Below are 25172 nucleotides of genomic sequence, written 5' to 3'. Positions count from 1 at the left end.
TGATGGGGCAAGTGGTTTGAAGTCAATAACTTTAACCATCCAATTACAGAAGCCCCACCAAGGTTTCACTTCTCAGAGAAATTCATTTGTAGTTGACAGGGGTCTCTTACAAGTCAAAATTTAAATCTAACCAATGAAAAAGCTACTCAAAAAGAATGTCTTTTTTCCTTTAAACAGCAATCTGAGATTGTAATAGTGAAAACCAAATGCCACATTCAAGTGAGTTTCATAGCTGAAGACAATTCTTTCAAAAATTAAAACAGCCACGCTAATGCTGTATGACACAAACTTCTAAACTTGATCAACAGGACTTGAATACATACGACTAACCACTATTTACAAATAATGACCACTCAAATATGGACATACACTTTTATCAACTTTAATAACAACCATTCTAACACCTGGTCTACACAAAACTCTGCTATACAACCATGGAATTTCATTTAATAATGACAGTGTTATCAGAAAAAAAAGTCTCAATTTCTGTTAAGTCCAGATGGCCAAACTACTAGCCAATCAAATAAATACACCAGCCAAATAATCAACTTCTCCACTAATCTGAAAAACTTTATTAAAACAATAAAGAATGGATCACTTACTGCCAGCATTTGACCGCCTTGCCGTCTGCCGGAATTCTACTTCAGGCATTTGTGATGTAACAGTAATTCCACGACTTTTGTAGTAAGCATCGGCCTCCTTATCAACGACCAGTAGCTTAGTCTCGTCACCGCCAGCTTTAATTCTAGCAATAACTTGCTGATGTGTTTCATTTTCAATGTTTGCATTATTAACTTCAATGATCCTATCATTTTCTCTAAGGCCAGCATCTTCTGCGGGTGAATTTTCATCTATTTTACCGATATACTGTCCACCACGCTCTTTCTCCGCATGAAGGTTAAATCCATATCCTTGGAAATCAGGCCATTTGATCACATGACACTGTCTTGGATGGAAGGTCATTGCTGAAAACCCAACAAGAAACATGATAAATAAAATTCTGAAGAATCTTTAAAAACTGCTTTTTGAAGATTTGGGAATAAAATTGTAAAGATTTTAATTCTAAATGGATGCTTTATAATGGAATCAATTAAAAAACAAGAAACATGGCAATGCCATGAAACCAGGTTTTCAATTATCACCATTGTAGATAAATATGTTGTATTTGAAATACAAATACAAGCAACAAACAATGTAACTATGTGCAATGTAAACATGAATAATGTAGGAGGAATTGCCACAGAGGAAGTGTTCACTATAATTATATTCTGTATAAGGAAAAAAAACAAAGGGCCATAATTAAATAAACAAGAACCGGTTGAACCGGGTGATGCTCCCCGAGAAGGTTCTGGACACAGGAAAGTATAAAAAAATGAACAAAGGGCAAAAACTCCAAAATTAGGCAAAGCGGAGTTATGTTTTTTTGCACTGCACTTCTATTCAATGAGATCTATCTATCTATAAAGTTTCCTGATGATATCAGAGTTATGTCCCGGGTAAAAAGTCAAAGTGTAAAAATGAACAAAGGGCAATAACTCCAAAATTAGACCAGGCTTTGTTTAGGTTCTTTAAGCATTGCAGTTCTATCCAATTATATCTAGCTACCTACAAAGTTTCATGTTGATATCTCTAATAGTTTTTAAAGTATTGTCCAGGACAAAAGTCAAAAAGTAAAAATAAACAAAGGGCAATTACTTCAAAATAAGGCAAGGCAGAGTAATGATTCTTAAGCACTGCACTTCCCACCCAATGAGACCTATCTATCTACAAAGTTTCATGTTGATATCTCTTATAATTTTAGAGTAATGTCCCAGACAAAGTTCAAAGTGTCAAAATGAACAAAGGGCAATTACTCCAAAAATAGGCAAGGCAGAGTTACGGTTCTTGTGCACTGCACACCTTCTCAATGAGATCTATCTACCTACAAAGTTTCATGTTGATACCTCTTATACTTTTAGAGTTATGTCCCGGACAAAGTTCAAAAAGTAAAATAAACAAAGGGTGATAATTCAAAAATAAGGCAAGGCAGAGTTACGGTTCTTGTGCACTGCACACCTACTCAATGAGATCTATCTACCTACAAAGTTTCATGTTGATACCTCTTATACTTTTAGAGTTATGTCCCGGACAAATTTCAAAGTGTAACATAAACAAAGGGGGATAATTCAAAAAATATGGCAAGGCAGAGTTACAGTTCTTGTGCACTGCACACCTTCTCAATGAGATCTATCTACCTACAAAGTTTCATGTTGATACCTCTTATACTTTTAGAGTTATGTCCCGGACAAAGTTTCAAAGTGTAAAATAAACAAAGGGGGATAATTCAAAAATTAGGCAAGGCAGAGTTATGGTTCTTGTGCACTGTACACACCTATTCAATGAGATCTATCTACCTACAAAAGTTTCATGTTTGATACCTCTTATACTTTTAGAGTTATGTCCCGGACAAATTTCAAAGTGTAAAATAAACAAAGGGGGGTAATTCAAAAATTAGGCAAGGCAGAGTTACAGTTCTTGTGCACTGCACACCTACTCAATGAGATCTATCTACCTACAAAGTTTCATGTTGATACCTCTTATACTTTTAGAGTTATGTCCCGGACAAAGTTCAAAGTGTAAAATAAACAAAGGGGGATAATTCAAAAATTAAGCAAGGCAGAGTTATGGTTCTTGTGCACTGTACACACCTATTCAATGAGATCTATCTACCTACAAAGTTTCATGTTGATACCTCTTATACTTTTAGAGTTATGTCCCGGACAAATTTCAAAGTGTAAAATAAACAAAGGGGGGTAATTCAAAAATTAGGCAAGGCAGAGTTACAGTTCTTGTGCACTGCACACCTACTCAATGAGATCTATCTACCTACAAAGTTTCATGTTGATACCTCTTATACTTTTAGAGTTATGTCCCGGACAAAGTTCAAAGTATAAAATAAACAAAGGGGGATAATTCAAAAATTAGGCAAGGCAGAGTTACGGTTCTTGTGCACTGCACACCTACTCAATGAGATCTATCTGCCTACAAAGTTTCATGTTGATACTTCTTATACTTTTAGAGTTATGTCCCGGACAAAGTTCAAAGTGTAACAAGCAATTATTATAGTATTGCAAGCAATCCATAAGTCCCCTACCGGTAAGAGCCCAAGCAACATTCTGAAGGGCCATTGGCCATTCACTTAGGTTCCTATTTTAAGTAAATTTGTTGAAAAAGTTCTTTAAAAGTGATCACAGGAAACAGTTTTTATGTACAGACAGACGGACTGAAGGACACTCTAAAGTTATTTTTTAAACATCCCTGTTATCAAAATATAACATTTTTAAAATCCTATCATGATTGAAGAAGTTGGAGTAAAAATTACCAATTTCTCAAAAAAAAGTCTAAGTTCAAAAGGGGCATAATTCTGGAAATAGTCTTGCTAGAGTATTGAACACTCACAAATGTTGAGTGATAATAAGAAACATTTATATGAAGTTTGAAGTAGATACATTCAGAAAAAGAAGTTATTAAAAAAAAAAACAATGTTTTTTTCATGAAAATTTTAAGTTCAAGGGAGGTAATTCTGATAAATTTTGTGCTAGAGTTGTAAACCTTGTCACATATGATGTGGTTGATGACAAGCAACTTATATTTAAAGTTTGAAGAAAATACCTTAAGAAATAAAGAACTTATAGTGAAAAAACTTAAAAACTAGAATCAAAAATCCTGAAATTCAGTCTATTTGTTGCCATAGCAACCAGAATTTTCAACATAGGAAGATAAGAAAAGGATGTGCATAATTTCCATACTGCCATCTACCCATATGTCAAGTTTCATAAACATATTTTCAGTACTTTTTGTGTTATCACTGGATCCAGGTTATGTGTAAAATTTGCCATATTTTCAGTCTATTTGTTGCCATAGCAACCAGAATTTTCAACATAGGAAGAAAAGAAAAAGACGTGCATAATCTCCATACTGCCATCTATCCATATATCAAGTTTCATAAAAATATTTTCAGTACTTTTTGCGTTATCGCGGGATCCAGGTTATGTGTAAAATTTGCCATATTTTCAGTCTATTTGTTGCCATAGCAACCAGAATTTTCAACATAGGAAGAAAAGAAAAAGACGTGCATAATCTCCATACTGCCATCTATCCATATATCAAGTTTCATTAAAATATTTTCAGTACTTTTTGCGTTATCGCGGGATCCAGTTTTGTGGACGGACGGACTGACGGACGGACAGACGGACGGACAGACGGACGTCCGGCCAAAATGGAATAAGGGGCCATTTCTTTTGTTATTTTCTATTGTTTAATAGAGGGCCAATGGCCCCTTACTCTATTGTTACGGAATGAACTCTATTGTTCTCTTTTGTTCTGTTTACAGTTAGATGGCCCCCTATCCCTATTCGGTAGTGCGGACGGACAGACAGACGGACAGACGGACGGAGGGTAAACCTAAAGTCCCCTCCGGTAAACCGGTAGGGGACTAATAAACAGGATTTTCAATGTTAATGTCACTGTGACCTTGACCTTGGAGCCAGCCATGCGGAACATGCGTTCTGCACGTCATCTTGATGTGGTAAACATTTGTCTGAAGTTTCATCAAAATTCTTCAAAGGGTTGAAGAGTTACAGAGCGGACAGGATTTTCAATGTTAATGTCACTGTGACCTTGACCTTGGAGCCAGCCATGCGGAACATGCGTTCTGCACGTCATCTTGATGTGGTAAACATTTGTCTGAAGTTTCATCAAAATTCTTCAAAGGGTTGAAGAGTTACAGAGCGGACACAATTTCGTTTGACGCCCGCCCATCCGCCCATCCGCCCATCCGCCCGCCATACCCCAATCTAATAACCAGGATTTTCAAAATTGAAAACCTGGTTAACAAACTTCATACACATTTTAGACTTACTTTACAACATTAAAAAACAAATGAAAGAAAAACAAAAACCAAAGACTTTATTATGTTCCACCAACCATTATGACTATTACTAAATGACACAGCATAAACTTTAAGTCATCCTATTTTGTATCATAAATTCTTCATTTTTTTTTTTTAAAGAAAAATGTTCACCAAGAATTAGATCATACATATTTAAAAACTTTTTCAGAAAAACAACACCCTTTCTTCCAATCAACTACAAAACGTTAAAAAAAATCAAACAATATGAGTGCTAAATATATTTCTGGACAAACAGAAAAGTAAAAATTTAATGTCAAATTTAATAAGACCAAAATGCTTACACTTTCTTTTAGAGAAACTAAATCTTTCCTTCAAATTTTTAATCATGACTGAATAAAAACTCAATTTTGTAGTAATCCAAAAAAACAAAACCTTTTGAAGTAATAATAACAACAAAACTTCTTTTACATATTTCAACAATAGCTATTTTTCTCTTATCCAAAAACAGATCAACATGTTTATGATGGAAGACTGACCAATCCATTAGCTCGTAACATTCAATCAAGACAATTAATTTGACACATCTAGTGTTTTGCCCATGTTTTTAATTGTCATCCCACATATGGAAACATAGATATTCATTTTTATAGTAACAATTAACTATCTGATGATATGTAATACATGCCAAATTTATTTTGACAACTGATTGCGTCTTTAGCCTTACAAATACTATTTTAGTGGTGGCGTGGCCGAGTGGTTAACCTGTCAGACTAGTAATCTAAGGATTGCTGACCGCATGGGTTCAAACCCCATCAGGGGCAAGCCGTTTTTTCCTTTGGCAAGAATTTTTACATTCATTGCTTAGTACTGGTTGGTTCCAGGAACAGATTCGAGAATGTTTCAATAAGCTTATAGCTTCCAACACAATCAAACTAAAATAAATTTGTATATAAACTAAATACTATTTTGGTCCTGTGCAACATTAATAATTTACAGAAGGGCACCTAATATCTTCCTGTTTCACCTGTTTTTTTCTTGCAAAACAAATTTTTGGAGTCACTTGGCACTGACATTGACTTAGTCCAAAGCATATTGATGATATATCTATATCGGATGCTAAACATCCACGACAGAGTATAACTTATCTTTATTTCACTTTTATACCCGTTTTCATGATTTCATGTAAATACAATTATGGTATGCATTGTTAATATTTAGTACCTTCTGCAACTTTTATCATTACTGCTATGAAATGTGTCAATTACATTGCAGTTTTAGATATGTCATTTTGACAGGGCACCTGCTTGGTGAATTTTTAATCTTTTCTAGGTATTTTGATAAATTAATGATTCTTTCAATACTGCATCAGTTATTGATAAAGATCAACAGGAAAATATCAATGATACACCAATATCATCAATGACAGCTTTGCTTGAACCTCTCAATACAATTTTTAGGCATAATGGCAAAGGACCATCTGGGCAACAGACCTGATAATTTGCTGAGGCCAACATAGATGATAGGAAAACCAAATGAATAAGCCTTGTTAAATAAAGGTGTTACATACCTACTTATGATTATTCAATAATGCAGCTTGACAGGATCCGGATAATTGTCATTTTTGTCTATTCAAAACCTTGACATTACATTACCATCAGGTAAATATATATCGTCACCTTAGTGCAAAAACTCAATAACTGCATATAGATAAAGAAGCAGATATTGAGTTCTTGCACTAAGGTGACGATATGGTAATTACATTTGTATTCTAAATCAGAGACTCAGGCTTCTGGGCATCAAAGACCTTTGGCATGTCACCTTCAGCCAAATGCCACTTAAAATTATTGTTTAAATAAGGACACTATTTCAACATAATTAGGAAACTAAAATAAAATCATTGAAGATACGAATCAAAAAGATACATCAAAGTTGTATATATATAGTAAAGAAAGAGCATTGTAAACACATCACACTAGCTCTATAAATCTAATATTCTCATGCAAAGCATATCAAAAGCAAATAAAATTTCATGTAAAACCACAAAATAAAAGGAATATCAAACAACACCAGGGCAAAAGACTTACTCCAGAATTAAAAATATTTTGGGTTTTTTCCCATCTAAAGAGTTTTAAAATTTTTTACAATCCTTTAATATTGAAGGGAAATATTAAAAATTTTTAAACCCAGGAAAAATCCATCATTTCAGGGGTAAGTAAATTCCAAAGGTTTTTAAGTGTTTCTACTTACAACGTTTGTATTGCACCCTATCCTTTAAAAAAATTCAAGAACATACCTGGCACCTCTTTTTGCCTTGTTTCTGAGGCAACAACTTCAGGCATATCTGCCTTTATCTGGATTCCATTTCTCCTATAATAATCATCTGCATCTGAATCTACCACAAGCAGCCTTGTTTCATCACCTCCAGCTTTTATCTTCTGAATAATTTGCTGATGGGTATCTCTTTCAATATTTTCTCCATTAACTTCAACGATTCTGTCGCCTTTCCTTAAATCAGCATCCTCAGCCGGGGAGTTGGCATCAATCAGTCCGATGTACTGTCCGTTCTTCTCCTTCTCAGCATGCAAGTTGAAACCATACCCTTGGAAATCGGGCCATTTTTTGATGTGGCAGAGCCGAGGATGGAAATTGTGTGATTCAGAGGTTTCTGGAACTGAGACCGGTTCGGGGGTCGACGAACGCTCTGATTCAAAAAGGCAAATTAGAGAGTGTTTGTAAATAATAAATGAGAACTCTTGTTGTATATTCCTGTTCAATTTTTGAAAAAGAAAACTAAAATGATTTTTACTTAATACATAGCGACAACATAAATCAAAATAAATTAGTTGAAAACAAACTTTTTTTCCATACTTAGCATCATTTACTCTGCATACCCAATGTTTTACATAACAGACGCATATAAAGGCTTGCAGTTTTCCCAAAAATCTGAACTTACAGCACTTTTTAACTTCCCAAATAATAAATTTTAGCAATATTTTCCCAAAAATGAAGAGACTAATGCCTTTTCCCAATTAAGTCAGAAAAACCACTGATACCAGAAAATAAGTGACATATTAGGTTACAGCTCTGCTCAGCTATTTACAAGTATGTTAAAGTCTGCACCAGGCACAAACTGTCCGATTGAATTTTATGTATGTATGCTAAACATGGAAGACAAGTCTAACAGCAACAAAAGAAAGGTACATGTAGCTTAAACTATCTAAATTTTTACTGGCATCATGCAAAGCAAAATCAATATACAAAATACACTGTAAAGCATCTCACACTCTTACCTGATACTTCTTTTTCCCTCGTTTGATTGAAAATCACTTCTGGCAAATCAGGTGTAATTTTAATTCCATTATTTTTGTAGTATTCGTCTGCTTCTGGGTCAACAACTAACATCTTTGTTTGATCACCTCCTGCCTTTATCTTCTGAATCACCTGCTGGTGTGATTCGTCTTCAATATTTTCACCATTTATTTCAATAATTCTATCACCTTTTCTTAGATCAGCATCTTCAGCTGGTGAGTTGGCATCTACCAGACCAATATACTGGCCTTTCTTATCTTTCTCAGCATGGAGATTAAAGCCGTAGCCTTGAAAGTCGGCCCATTTTCTAATGAGACAAAGACGTGGGTGATAGTTATGTGAAGGTGTATCTACAGGCACGGGTTCTGGAGTTGGTGCTCGGTCAGGTTTGGGCGTTTCGTCTTCCTGGTCAGCTTCTTGGTCAGCTTCCTGCACATCATTATAGCTAGGTGGCTCTGAAGGGGGATCGGATTCTGGTTTTTCATCATCTGAAAACAATACACAACATTTTAATACAAGTTTCATCATCTGAAAACAATACACAACGTTTTAATACAAGTGTGATACATTGTAAATAATAATATTATACATTGTAAAAGTTTTCAGTTTACATACATATTTTGGAACTGCTTCACCTTATAGAGATAAAAAAAATTCTCAAACAAAGAGAAGAAATAAATCAAGACAATTTTACTAGTATAGTCTAAACATAAAATAACACAAAGAAATCTAACCATTTCCAATATCTTAATCTATGTACTCTATGTCTTGCTATGTTGACTAGAACAGTCTGTATTTAATTTCTAGACTCATCATAATAGAGTGTTTAAGTTGAGTGGACGCCCATATAGTCTTGTGTCAATTTTTAGACTGATGGCATCATATAAATCAATTAATGCAGCGTTAAATGTGTATTGCTTTTTTCCAACACTTTAACCCTTATCCTTCTATATTCGTGTGGCTAACTTATGACTTGCAATATTTGTGCGGGTCACTTCATTTTGAACTGTTCACATTACATTGTAATTACTTGATGGATTCCATCAGTTTTATGATATCATGCATTTTTATGCATCAGAATAGTAATAGAAATTGAACATGTGATATGAAAATGTCACAGAACCAGGTTTTACATGAATTTTATATTCTAGGAAAAATCAAAGGTCCATAATTCTGCCAAAAATGATCAAATAACAAAAGTAAGAAAGCCAACCAGCTGATGGACCATCCCTGGTGCCTCCTAGTGCCATAATTAATGCATGGAGAGGCACCCAAGGTTTTCTGGAAAGTTGCCATATAACTATTACTGTGTCCCCTTTGTGAAAAGTAGGACTGGAAAAAATGTTTTATAACAGGCACCCTTATACACTTTTTTCATTTCTGGTTTGAAAATTTTGTTAAAATACAAGTAGTTCAACATCAGATTAAATTTTCTTAAATTCAGCATGCCACCATTAAAATCTAGATCTGAATACCTTGTTTCCTGCTTCATTTTGGAATGATATAATTTTCTTCATAAGTATTAACACATTTTCTACATCAAATACTTAATTTGCATAACTTTATGAGAGGGAATCGAGGTGACTTCATTCATAAAATACCGACATAGCTTTTATTGAAAATGTCAGTCTTGCCCCACCACTAATATTAGATATAATTAATTTCATAAATTATCTCTTCCTGAATAAGCTTATAAAGAAATATGCTATTCATTTCTTTTTAACTTCCTTCAATATTTAGATTGTATATAAATTACACGACATTTGTATCCTATCACAGCTTTACATTTAGGGAGAATATTATATAATATAGTTTTTACAAATGTATTTCATTAAATTTAGTATTTTCAATTTTTAGGCACAGGTTCAACCTGACAAGGCTACCACTATAGTTCTACGATTATTGATGAATATCTAAATTCCTTGTGACAATATCTTTATATTAATGTAACTTTAAAATCTATGATTTTTTTATTGAGGAATTAACCCTTTTTTGTTTACACAAAGTAGATGTTTCAATTAAGTAGCATCCATGTACCAGGTGTTTAATTATTGTACAGGTGCCCTGGCTTCAGGGTAATGGTGGAGGGGGGATTGCATTATCCTATTATCAGTGAGAATTTGCTTTACAACTTTTAAAAAAATCGGTGACAGTGTCAGATGGTGGCAAACAAATCTTTAGAAAAAAATTCATAAAAGACAAAGCTAATTTTAGGTGAAAAATTTATATCATAACTAATTGAAGGATTGAAAACAAAATATAAGAGAAATTTCTCAGACATGTCAACATGTTTAATCATGAAGAATAGAAAACTAATCCTTCCAATGTGATTAATGAAAGAGACAACGTTCAATCAAAACAATGGGTACAAAATTTTAAATTCAAATTGGTTCACTCACAGACAGATCTTTGTATGTTAAATGTCTTGAGTGCATTAATCTTAAACTTAAAGTTAACACCTCTAGGATTATGCTGTATACTAGAGCTGTCACTGTCAAATCACGACAATCATAATTATATATCTTTTTTATCTGTGTTTGTTTGAGGTTGTACACTTCTACCGTATTTCACCTATGTTTTCTCACAATTGAAATGATCCACCATGTATATCACATGAAACAGGAATGTAAAAACAATGCTAAAATTGTGCAGAAGAAAGACCAAATACTGTATTCATCAATGACGAAAAGAAACAAGATAGTAAGTAAAATATATCTAATACTTATAGCAAAAATAATGGAAAGAAAAGAATTAGGCATTAACCCAGACAGCTTCTGAACCCTCAACATAAATATAAATGGGTTCAAATCAACCCTCAGCATAAATATCCAAGGGTTCAAATCCCACCAGGGACTTTGGATTCTTTCATTTACAGAAGCTAAAATAAACCAGCTACATTATGAAATGGTTCAACTTGGGTGCCTGTTTGTGCCTGAAATAATGATGCATGTAGGGGCAACTGAGGTCTTCCTCAAAAGTTGCCATATGACCTCATCTGTGTTGATACAACATATAACCCAACCAAAAATCTATATATGTATCATTCAAATGTTTATGTCATGACTGAACCTTCATGTGTCTGAGCAATTTATTCATATTTTTGTATATGGTTTGGTGTTAATTAGGCAAGATATGAATATTCCTACGAGTGTTGCTTTGCTGCAAACAATACTGATGTTATATGTGTAAGGTTACAACAGCTATAATAGTATGATAAACATATAAATCAAACAGTATGACAGTCTGCACACTATAGTGTTAAACTGTCAATGGACAATGGTGATTGATAACATGACAATTCATAGATCACCCACCTTAATCATCATGATGACAGTTCACATGCAGACATGTTCAAACAATGTTTCTATTTTCCCTACATCAAAACTTATCTCAATGCTTTTACCATTTAGATTAACTGGAAGAAATTCCAGCATATTAATTTACATCATGGGTTCTTATTTCAGCTCAGTCACACATCTCCATGCCCCCTGAGTCTTTTCCCACAAATTCAAAGGTAAAGACAGGCACAGAAGCAGCCAATCACATTTGTTATAATATACAATAAATAAAGTTCTTAAATACTTAATTATTTCATAACTGTAATTTTATTGCAAAATTGTATTTATACTATAATATATAACTTCCATTGTTGGGTACAAGTGCCTGTACATTAAATCGGCTGCTTAATTGATCAATTAACTTTCTTCATATGCAAAAACAGACAAAAGTCATGTCAAATTTAAGATTCAAACTTTTAAGTAGCCAAAGTCATGTCGACCAGACATAGCTGAAGTCATGTCACATTTAAAATTCAAAGCCATAAGTTATGTTAGCTTAAGTTATGCAAAATTCAAAATTTAAACCCGCAAGTAGCTAAGACAAAAATTAATGTCCCTTTGGATACAGAGATGGCAGATTGGTACAACAAAATCTTCCCAAAAACTTCCTCTACTCTTGACCCCATGAGGAAATATATTTTTTTGCTCAGTGTTATTAACTTTTCTATATAATAAATTTCCTTCATCTGAGGTTTTCCAGTATCAGAATTCATATATTTCTTTGTTTAAATAAAGTACCGCATAATATGTTACATCTACATGTTACATTCAAATAATATAATTTATATGGCTGTGTGGTTTATAAGAATCACTTGACCTTCACCTGTGTGGGTTCAAATCCCGGATCTTTCATGTGCAGAATTTAATGGCTTGCTGAAGATTAGTCCCAGGTCATGCTTAAAATATGCACAGAGGTGCGCCCGAGTCCTGGAGTCCTCTGCCAATAAAACTTAAATGTTGCCATTTACATTTACAACATCAGGGACACTTAAACCCCCAATCAAAAGCAGAGAATTATTTAATAGTAATGATTTACCATGTACCTTTACATACAGTCATAAACACCTGACAATTAGTATACTGTACAGTAACATTCCTAATGTTCACTAAGACCATATTCATCAAACAAAATAAAGTTCGTAGATTCTACCACCACCTTTTTTTACAGGCTGTAAGTGTTTCATTATCAAACATCTATAAATTTTTCTTTTTGTGTGAACAAATTTACAAATTCTTTATGATCAAATGTAACACCTAGTAAATCATGCTAAATGATCAATATTTATTTTTCACGCATGTACGATCTTGCTTTTTTAAAAAAGACATAAATTTTCAATTGATAGTCAGCTGAAATGAACCCTGCACAATTTCTTTTGGTTTTCATGTAAGATCTTGTTTTTAAAAGGCTGTACTTTTACTTACAGTCAAATGTCATATATACATGTAGTGATGCAAATTAAATACATGCATAAATCAAAACTTTATTTCAATTTTATTAATGGGTTTGATTTTTTTCCAATAAATTTTTAGCATCAGGTTTGACCGAGGGATAAGCCTTATAATTTGTTTCATGAACTTATTCTGCTATCCACTGTTGAAATATGAGTGATTATAAAGCGCCCAGTATCGAAAGCCAATGTGAGAGGGTTTCAGGTCAGAGTTCACATGTGTGCAGGTCGGCAGACAGACTCATACCACAAATGGCATTGACAGGTGTGTTTTTACCATGATCTTCAGCACTAGGTCTTGTCAATGGGTGGAGCCTATAGGATTACCATAACCTTCCAACACCCACACAAAATATAAACAAATCCAAATAACTTTCATTTTAGAAGGTAACACCCAGAAATTAAATATAATTTCAAATTGACCAAAATAACCATTGATATGATAAACTATACTATAGATCCCCTCAAATTATTAAATAATGAATAGGTGGGTCTTTTTTGCTTTTATTTTATTTTCATTTTTTTATTGTTACTGTTTCCTTGTTTGTTTTTTAAATAACTGCTGGATGCTTTAATATGATTAATTAATGCCAGCAAAACAAAAACCATGATTTCTGAAAAAGGCCTACATACCAAATTTGATTTTTATCTTAATAACAATCATATAGAATTAGTAGATTCTTTTAAATATTTGGGCGTTCATTTATATAAAAATGGCAATTGGAACCGAACACAAAAGCGAACAGCCCAGCACGGCTCGTACTCATTACACAATTTGCTTATTGTTTTTAACCAACTTGATTTACCCGTGTCCAAACAATGTGACTTATTCGATTCATTGGTAGCTTCTACGTTAAATTACGCGGCTGAAATCTGGGGTCATCATGTCGGGCCTGATGTTGAACTCATTCACTCCAAATTCTGTAGAAAAGTATTATCTGTCAAACGCTCTACAAATTTAGACGCTCTTTACGGCGAATTAGCTAGAATCCCGATGACCGTTCGTAGGCAATTAATAATGGTAAAATATTGGATAAAATTATTGACATGTAAAAAAGAATCTCTTCTTTTCAAAACCTATAACATGCTTAAAGTCGATGTTGAAGGAAATAACACATATAATAAATGTAATTGGGCTTATCAAATTAAAATTATACTTGATAAATGCGGACTTTCGTATATTTGGCAAAACCAATATAGCATGTTAATTGACTACAATATTATTGAACGACGCATATGAGATATTTATTATCAAAGTTGGTATTGTTCTATCAATAATTCTAGTTGTCTAGATACATACAGTTCTATAAAATATAAATTTGAATTTGAAAGTGATCTTGATTATATTAAGGACAAAAGATTTCGAGTTGCGCTTACAAAATTTCGCACATCATCTCACGACTTGTTTATTGAAAAGGGAAGATATACAAACGTACCTAGAATGGAAAGAATATGCAATAATTGTTCTTCGAGACAAATTGAAAACGAATTTCACTTTTTGTTTACATGCTCACAATATGCTGACCTTCGCAAAAAATATCTCAGACGCTACTTATAATTATACATGGCCTACATTGCAGAAATTTACTAATTTATTATTGTCTGAATCTAAAATAATTGTAAGAGATCTTTCTAAATATTTATATTATGCAAATTTGATTAGAAAATAGTTTTACAGAACTTCAAACACGTCACAATTATGAATTCATATGTTTTACATTGTATTTTTGTGCTCCTTGAAAAATCCATGTCTTCTGCCTATAGTTATGTTGTATGTGCTATAAACATATATTGTATGTTCATTACGCAATAAAATTATTTGAGTTTGAGTTTGAATTAAGTCCCCATATAACCAAGGCGTCAAACTGTAGAAAAATCACCTGACAAATACCTTAAGTAACAAATTATCTCAAATGACCATTAGACTAAACTGTTCTACTTATTTTTTCTTGCATATTTTACCTTATTTTAAATGGTTTACCACAATAAATTAACTTTTCATAGAAATCAAGCATAGAAATTTACAACTTCATTCATTAAAAGACGAAATGATGTTAATGCAGTTTGTTAAATGACAATATTATAAAGCAAGCAACTCATCCAGCACACTTCAAATTGCCATATAAAATTTCCGGCAGTCTGATATGCAAGAATAATCCTATTCAAATTAATTCACACAGATATCTAAGTCATGGAGGCCACATTTTAAAAATGTTTTCAACATGCCAGCCTTATGAAATCAAAAACTTATGCATGTATAGAATCTTCCATACAAACTACACAGTCAAATTCATGGGAAAAAAGCAGCTTAATTTGTAAAGCATTTAACAAGGTTTGTGTGCCTGTCACTAAAGTAATTATAGAATATTCGATTCTGAAATCCTATAATTTAGTGTCATATTAAACCAGTACTGACTGCTGGATTATTGTGCAAACACCAAGTAAACTAGCAGGCATTGGATGCAAAAGTATTTCGTTATATTGTACTAGGAAGTAGACTGGTACATTATCAATGTAACACAGACTGTGTCCTATTAAATTGTAGGTGTCAAAGGGAAGATTAAAACGGACCAGTCTGTCCATTACCAAAATAAGTACAGACACTGACAGAGAAGATCTTAAAATTCATGTGTACATTTATGGAGAAAATTTACTTTGTTGTGTTTCAAGGCACTGAAGAACTTGGTTAAGTCAAAGTTCAAGTAAAAACTTCCAGACATGGGGACTTATATAGGTTTTATATTAAGAAAATATAGGCAAAAACACATCAAATCAATTCAAAACATGTGAGTTTTACTATAGTTCCATCAAATGAGAAATAATCTCTGAAATTTAGATAATGAAGTTAAGAGGTTTTGATATCAAAATAGATATTTAAGGCAGCTAACAGGATTTCAATTGACAACAGCTTCAGGTGAGTCCGTAAGAAGTTACGCAGACACACGGTCTTACATTTCAACTTTTAAGAGAGCCTTTGAAACAACCAGTTTAATTTTCTATATTATTCTCTTGCTGTAAACAATATTCAAATCAGTTTTTAAGTTAATGAAATATTAGACAGCAGTAAGACTTGTTTCATGATGTGATGAGTCCACATTTCAGGAATGAAGATGGGTATATTTTACATACACTAACACTGCAATGCCGCATTAAAACTTTATCTCCGTCTATACTTTCCGCATGAACTATTTTAACAAGTCTATGAATATATAATTTAAATTACTATCATCTAATTGCACATTCATGTAAAACAATGAATTTAAAATTCTAATTCTCTTCATAATAAGATGTTTTTTTGCAAAGTCAGCTAAATCTATGTAATAATAGAAAAATTCAATGTTTGAGGGGTAACATAGTTTCACGACACTTAAAAAATACTTGAGCCTTCATGTCAGCCTACATGTCTGTGATGTCAGACCATTATCTGCTTTTGAAATTGAAACCATTATCAAAATATTACGTTTGAAATTCAAAGACGGGTAAGTCAAATTAAATACAAATTAAGCATTATTGTTAGGGTTAAGATGCAGGGGCAGATAAAAGATTTTTACTAAAGAGCGCCACAAAATTGCAATGTCTATTAGACATTTCAAAGGGAGTTCAGCATTTCGCAAGGGGTCCCCGGTGTAAGTCAAATTTTGTGCTAATTTTCAGATTTTTTCACTATGATAGCTCTTTAAGTTGATACTGAAATCTTAGAGGTTTTCAAATACTAGCCAAATCCCAGTGAAGGGGGAGGTCATAACCTCTTAACCAACACCCGCACAATGTCATGAGTCATACACACATCAAGTTATATGAGCCGCGTCACGACAAAACCAACGTAATGCGTTTGCGACCAGTATGGATCCAGACCAGCCTGCATATCCGCACAGTCTGATCAGGATCCATTCTGTTCGCTATCAGTTTCTCTACTTGTAATAGTGTTGATAAGCGAACAGCATGGATCCTGATCAGACTGCCCGGATGCGCAGGCTGGTCTGGATCCATGCTGGTCGCAAACACATTATGTTGGTTTTGTCGTGACGCTGCTCATATGATCTCTATTATACTTTCAAGATTTTAATTTTAATTTTTTCCTGATATCTATTGTTTTTAATTTACAAATCTATAACACAAATTCGGAGGACTATAATTTTTAAACATGCACTTAAATGTATTTTTTGGTTATTTCAGTTTCTATAATTAAAATTTAACTTAAAATGTATGGAATTAAATGCAACTAAACAGTCATTTTAAGTATTTCGATTTCCCTTGAAGTAAACTTTTCCCATTAGAATCTAGATTAACTAATAAATCCTCATTACTGTCATAAAATATTTTAATGGAAAAGAACGTACAAGTAAATGCAAGGCACAGTTTCTCGATAATTTGATAAACTATTTCCAAATGAGCACAATAGTTACATACAGAGAAAAATTGAGACATCAAATAAAAATTTGTTCTTTAATCTTATATAATACAAGGTCTACAACTTCTATTAAATTCTATGAAGAGCATAGAAGAATATTGTTGACTCCCTGTTTATTTCAAAATGAAAGCTATAATTACTTAGTTAATTCTATAGTAATTTATATAATGAAATATACCAGCATTTTCCTTTTCCTCATTATCTAGGTTTTCTCTATTTAATTCTGTCTCTTCAGAATTAACCTTAGCTTCTTCTGAAACAACCTCCTCAACTGGCTCATCTTTATCTTTTTCATATGATTTCTTTACATTATCTTCTAAATCATCCTCAACATCTGATTTTGTATCTTCATTTTTACCATTTTCAGCAACAGTTTCATTTTCAGCATTTTCAATTTTGTCCTGACTTTGTTTTACTTCATTATCATTATCTACTTTTACTGCATTTTCTGTTGCACTTAATCCATTTTCGGCCTGTGTTTCCATTTTGTAAAGTTAGCTATTTAATGTCTTAATTTATTAAACGATCAAGTACTTGAGGAGTTAAATATTAAATTGTAGGCAATTTTGTTGGTCAATAATTTAAATAACTAATAGTTAATCTATTCAATTCCAGTGGCACAAATATCAAAGTATTCTATTTCAGTGTTCAATTTCATGTAATCTATTCCTTAAACTTCCACTTTGTTCTCAAAAATACCAAACAACTCCCCTATAGATCAAATTTTGATAAATCCCTTTCTATATGCCAATGACAAAATGTCATTAGATCTTTTGAAAACAAAATTCCGGCAATTTGATAAATAATCCTTGGCTAATCCCAGAAGCTATATGGATGATAAAAGAGACAGAGTTGCCTTTTAAACCACAACAAATCTTAAATGAGTGAATGAGAATGAGTGTAATCTACCAAAGTTAGTAATGCGTAGTATACAGTGGCTAGGAACCTCCCTATGTTATCTGTATAACAAAAAATAAAGTGTGGGCATAGGCCCTTATATTATAATTATTTGTTTGTCTTTCTTATCTCTATAATAAATACCATTTGACACCCAGGGATTTTTATGACTGATAAAATATTAATATATTCAGCGCTTAAACTGTTACTATAGAAACCTGACAATTTCTTTCTTTAAATTTTTTGAAAATTGTTGTATGGTCAACTATTATGAGCAAGTAAAAACCCATCTCAAACTGTTTACAATACTTAACTATTCTTTAGACAATTATTACAAATCTTAATATGTTATTCTAATAATAATATAATAATCATAAACACACTGTATTAAATCAGAATTTTCAACATTCATCTGAGGTAACTAATACTAAATATGCTTGGCCTTGTGGATAAAAACAACCCACTTACAAAACCTATCAAAACTATGGACATATGACATACACATACATCATTTACAGAAAAAAGTATGTTGTATTAATCACCAATTAATATAAAAATAAATTTGTTCCAAATTTGGGGCGTTTTAGCATAATTTAAAATTTAAAGAAAATAGTAAAAATAATAGATTACTGCATTATAAATTTGTCAATTATTTACTGATTATTTTGCATAAAAATGAAAATATTGAAATTTCAATTCAAAATTATTCAAACAAAGGACACAATATTGTATGATTATATGAATAACCAACATTACCAGCAATTAATTCCATGGCTATTATAAATCAGCAAAAAAAAAGTTGTTTTTTTTGGGGTTTGTCATTTTTGTTGAAACTTTATAAAAAAATGATCTAAAAGACACTTTATTCAATTAAAATGTAGTGGAGTTTTATTTTTCATTCCCTGGGACAATTTTGGAAAAAAAATTTGAGTTTGCAAAATTGGGTTAAAAAATATTTGAAAAATTTTACTTGTATCAAACAGCTAAATTTGTGAATTCATTGAAAACTAAAACAATATTTTGGAATGAAAAAATAATGAATGGTTCTTTTTTAAAAATTTAACCAAAGATAGACTTGTTCCCAAAACCAATTTTTTGATAAATTATTAAATCAATTCTATTTGAATAATTACTGAAAACCAAAAAATTGAAAAAAAAGATAATTTTCCCATGGCATATTCAGTTCATTTAACAGTATTTACATTGTCATTTATTAATACATGTACGGGTACCTTAGGCCATCCTTAAAAAAAATGTTTTGTTTGCAGTAACGCGACCAAATCACAAAATTTGCCCTACTCAAATGTTTTTTCATGGTCTGGATAAAAAAAAAATTTTTTTGGAAATCAGAAAATTATGCCCTGTGCTTTGTTTTCCTTCTTTTAAAGGTTAATAGAAGAAATAAAATGTAGTTTTTATTAAATTAGAATTTCAGTTATCAATTTATTAATTGTTACCAGATTATTAAAGCATATATTGTCCAGCATTTTTTGAAATTCCATGTTTATTTGGGAGTACAGTTCAATAAAAAAAAAAAAAAAAAAAAAAAAAAAAAAATCGACCTACCTACCACCTTTTTTGAAAACTCTGGGTCGAGTTACTGCAAACAAACATTTTTTTTAAGGATGGCCTTAATCATGTATAAATCATGAATTTGATGATTATAATTATAGCAAATTGGTTTTCTTTACATCATTTTTGAGCTGATTCATGTTCAATAAAAGTGAAATAAAAATGAATTTGTAAGGAACCGTCTTAATAGGCAAATAATGGAAACAACACTTGAAAACTTAAAGTCACTGTTGTTAATGCATGATATTATGCACCAGTAAACTACACTGTGGTGTTGGGGATTGTCCCCTAAATGACCAGGGATTTTAGCCTTGTCCCCCATCAGAGAGATCCCCATTAGGGATAGACACACTGCCTAGGCAATTATGCAGTGCTTTTGATTTCCTGCCTAAGTCTATATCAAGACAGACACATCTATCTGTAAACTGTAAATAATCTTTAACAAAATTTTCATCAATATTTTTCTTCTATAAAAACTAGGACATCATTAATCATTTGTTAAAATCAATGAAAACTCATTATCAACTGAAAGTGTGGCGAGTTTTAACCTTAGAAGACACAAGTTCACACACAGGAAATTGTTAAAGAAATTCTGTCTATCTAGCTGAGAAACAGAGTTATGTTTTAATGAAGTCTTATCAAGGCCCCGTCAAATCTTCTTATATAGAGTAACCCAATTAATGTCCATATTTGCACCTTATCTATATTTTTATAACATTGGTCAAACTAAATTTGACAACAGGTTGCCAGGCATCCTATGCGATCTGAAGGCACTATAATCAATCAGTCAACATTTACTTTTATTACACTGCCATCTCTAACTTAACACACCCACCTCAGCCGTTTATACATGAGTGAGTGGGCAGAGAATATTTCCATTAGCTTCTCAATCTAGGATTTGAAATAAAAACATTAGAAAGTTGATATAATTATCCTCAAAGTTTTTTTTATCATTTAGAATTACTCACTGTATGTCATTAACCAGAACAATCCTAAATATCTGAAATGGAAAGGTCTATCTTGCAAATCTGGACAAAACAGTTGGTCCTTTAAAAGGAAATTTTCTATATAAATACAGACTGCATGAATAGCCAACATTGCAGACCATGATCATGGAAGCAGGACAAGTATGACAGGTGATACTAAGTCGATCACAGTCGGCAATTGGTCACATAGGAAGCATAAATTGCCAATCAGGAGGCTAAAAGGTTTAATATCTAACTTTTAAGGTTATTCATCCATCAATAGTCATACAAAAAACCGGACAACATTTTCACTGATTGAATGCTTATTATTAATCTGAAAACACCACAGGGAGATGACAAGGTTTGTCTGTTCCACCCAGTTGAAAAGAGCCAATGAACAGTCTTTTTCTAGTGTCATAGATTCTACCCTGTCCTTGATTCTAAACAGTATTTGTTTAATTTAAGTCCCAATAAAAGCACCTTATTAAATGTAAGTTACTAACTTTTTTTAACTTTAAAACTTGTCAAATAAGTTTAACATATTATATTATAATGCACATTGTTAAGAATGCATTATCTCAACAGTTTAGAAAGCAAAGCAAAAATAAGTATGATAAGTTATCAAACTGAAGTCATGGCCACTCTATCAATTTATATTATCTATATCCGGTATTCTGACAATTTAAAATGGGAGTGTTGTTTTAATAAATTAAACTGAATAAGTATAGGACCATTTTGTTCTTTCAATCAAAAATTCAAATTGGAGCTCATAAGAAAGCCTTTGGCACTTTTTATATCACATTAATGCATTATTAAAGGATTCAAATGTAAGAATTCCAAACTCATAATCACTTGAAAAAAATTATGGATCACCTATAAACTTACCAACAAACAGAAACAAATATACAGTTCTTGGAGGAGGAGTCAACCAACATATTTAATTGTACTTTGAAAATACAAGTACAACTTAACCAATTAAGCTTTGTCTAATTGTCTTTTAATTTTTTGTGCTCTTATCATGTGATACACAAAAATGTATGTTTTAATTGATACATTATGAGTCATAGAAAGCTTTTGATCACTGATCATCAATCAAATGTTATCAAACTTCTACAATAAAGTTTACAAAACAAATGATTCACCTATAAACAGCTGGGTGGCTATCACAACACCAGCATATGCAAAATAAAAGTGTCTTCTATTTTTGCACTTTGTTTGTTTGTAATCAATACTGCACCAAGAAATCTATGAATCATACATAAAAACATTGCAACAAATTACATCAAGAAAACATTGTGAAAGAGCAAAAGTTTTGATTTTTATTAGCAATTTGGAAAATTTTGTCTAAGTTTTCATTTTCTCCAAATTATTTCAAGTTTGTGTAAAAAGAATTTGTTTTATTTTTTTAGTAAAATAAGCAAAAATTTAAAAAAGCGTCATAGTCAAACTTTTTTCAAAAATAAATAAAAAAACATATTTGGGAATTATTATAAACTTAAAGGACCAAAGAGTTTTTTTACTAAAAATCTAAATATTTTTCAAAGATTTTTTGAACCATTTAATTATATTTGGACTCAAAAATTTGTTTTTTTAAAATTTCGACCCTTTCCCATTGTTTGTATTTTCTAGAAAAATTAAATTTTTTTTTGCCTGTTGACCTTAATTAAAATGGTTTAAAATTATAAAAAAAATCGGCTAAAGGTTCAAAGCAACGTAAAAATTTAATCTAACTTGTTTAACTTTTATGAAAATTAAATTTTTCTTTTTTTTAAAAAGAGAAATTTTTGGCCAATTGTTGGCTTTTAATATATAAATTTCAAACAGAATAAAAAGGTTCTTTATCAATTGTGAAAAGTTTTTAACTGATAAATTAGGTTGAAAACTTTTTTTTTTTTCCCTACTTTTTTACATTTAAATACCAAGGCACTTAAATTTTGCCTTTTATGGAAATTTATTTTCCTGAACATTTTTTCTAATTTAAAATTTTTAAGTATATCCTTGTAAAAAAGATATTTAATATTTTTTATGAAAAAAAGGAAAAGAAAAAATAATGGGGTTTGAAAATTTTTGTTTATTTAAAACTAATGGGGTGAGAACATGTTTTAAAACCCCAAAGAAATTTGCATTAATCTTTTTTTTTCATTTTAAATACAAAATGTTAACCCAAAAAACCCCTCTTTTTGTAAAAATGGCTTTTTCTTGAAAAAATCCCCGTTAAATTAATTGTTTAAAACTTAAAAATGTCATATAATCAAAAACTTGGAAAAATTTACTACATGCCTTAAAAAAACTCTTAAATTTTCCTTTCCATGGCAATAGGGGAATCCAAAATAGCCAAAATCACATTTTGTTGATTTTTTCCATAAAATGATTTTAAATCGCCTTTTAAGGTCGAGATGGTCAAAGGGTTTAGATTGTTACCGTTACCTTTTTGTCGATTTTGGGGCCATTTTTACCTTTTCCCAAAGCCAAATTTTTTTGCGTGGGACTCCGCCCCCCTTAAACCCCCCAAAAGAAGGGGAAACATCCCCTTTGGCCAAAAACCCCCTATGTATTTTTTGAGGGGCGCCCCAAAAAGGGTCAATTTTTGAAAAAAAAAAAAAATTTTAGGGCCCCTAAATAAGGATTTTTTCAAATTTTAGGAAAAAAAGGGGAATTTTAAAAAGGGTTTTAAAAGGGTTTATTTCTTAATATTAACAAGTTTTTTTCTATTTAAATTTAGATCCGAATTTAAAAAAGATAAATAATAACAAATTTTTAATAAATTTAAAAATTCATTTTTTCCCTTTGTTGTTATTGAATACTGTTGTAGTTTTTTCAGGGAAAAATAATTGGGGGCCTGATAGGTGGTTTGCCTTTTGTTTTTTGTTTTTTTTTTTCTTTAGATTAAATTAACGGGCATGTTAATGCCAAAATTAAATTAAGTTTTTTTTATCATTTTGAGTCGACTAACCCTTTTAAACTTAAGATTAAATCTTATAAAGTAAAAAAATAATTTTAAAAAAATTTTCATATGTACATTTAAATCTTTATTAAATTCGAAAAATTTGACTGAAATTTCCCCTTTTTTAAAAAATTTTTTTTATTTGGGAAAACAAACCCCTGTTTAAAATAACATGGCCCCTTTTTAAAATAAAGAATTTAATTTAAACCCCCTTCAAGTTTCTAAAAATTTGGCTTTTTTTTAACCCGAAGTTTTTTATATGACTATAATAAATAAGAAAACCCCCACACGTCAGTTTCGTTTAATTTTTGTTATAATATTTTTTAAAAGTTAATGGTGTTTTATTTTTAAAAGGAAAGAATTTTATAAAAATTCCTGTTTTTTTATTAATAGTTTATCATGTTTTTTTGAATCAGAGACTGTTTCAAAAAAAATTTTTATTGCACCCCCTTAGGACTTTGTCATTTTTAAAAAAATAAACAGCCGGGTTTTTTGAAATTTGGTTTGAGAATGGGTTTTAATAGGGACTTATACAACTGTATGCTTCAAGGGAGAGAAACCTTGCAGAGTCAATAATCACCTGGTATTTCAGAGATGTTTTTTTTTCATGGCTGAACCTTTGTCAATAACTGACATTCAATGTACTAACATTAAAACTCCTTTTCAACTCACCTTTGTCATCTTCGGGTCCTGGGCGTGGCGGGGTCTCTATTCGGACGACATCGGACATGTCGCTGCTGACAACAACTTTCTCTTCTTTATAGTGCTTGTCAGTCTCGGAATCAACTAACAACATAGTGACACTATCTCCTGCAGCTTTTATTCTATTTACAACCTGCGAATGATTCTCATTTCCAATGTTTGTTCCCTCAATTTCAACAATTCGGTCCCCTTCTTTCATACCAGCGGCCTGAGCAGGGGAACCATCGTCCACTTTTCCGATGTATTGCCCAGCTCTACCACGTTCTGCATGCAAATTGAAACCATATCCTGGAAAATCAGCCCATTTTCTAATGGTACACAACCTTGGCTTCAGGTCTAAGTCTCCCATTTTTGACTAAATGGTTTAAAAAGTCGAAAAATTTAACCCTACAGTTCACCTGTAACACTTAACAATATGGCGGCTGTCAAACAAAATTGTCACATGACTACCCACTAACCAACCAGATAAGGGGTAGGGAATTATCTGAACAGGTACATTTCAGGTGTGTATCAGTGGTCACGGACAGGTGACTTGCAGTAATTAGAGTGACGCGACATGAATTTTTGCGCGCTCTTGCGTGAAAAAAAAACATCAACAAAAAGTTGTCTACTAAATAGCTCTAAGCAGTTGCTGCACTTCTAAAGGTACAATTTATAAACCAATTAAGTACCGATTAGTATACCCCCACAGTCAG

At 31.9% G+C, this 25172-nt stretch overlaps 1 protein-coding gene across 3 annotated transcripts; it reads right to left on the bottom strand.

The window, feature by feature from the left end:
- Positions 1-602: 602 nt before the first annotated feature.
- Positions 603-24945, bottom strand: LOC132723348 (Na(+)/H(+) exchange regulatory cofactor NHE-RF2-like; the record flags this gene model as incomplete). Of its 3 annotated transcripts, none has more annotated exon segments than XM_060708041.1 (4): positions 603-965; positions 7185-7592; positions 8182-8688; positions 24448-24940. In XM_060708041.1, coding segments are annotated over 4 exon segments (1657 nt in total), but the record flags the coding sequence as incomplete, so codon positions are not given.
- Between the last annotated feature and the right edge of the window lie 227 nt (positions 24946-25172).

Source organism: Ruditapes philippinarum, unplaced genomic scaffold, assembly GCF_026571515.1.
Source record: "Ruditapes philippinarum isolate M1 unplaced genomic scaffold, ASM2657151v2 ctg20205_1_1_1_1, whole genome shotgun sequence".
In the NCBI taxonomy this organism is placed as follows: domain Eukaryota; kingdom Metazoa; phylum Mollusca; class Bivalvia; order Venerida; family Veneridae; genus Ruditapes; species Ruditapes philippinarum.
This window is presented reverse-complemented; position numbering and strand designations above follow the sequence as displayed.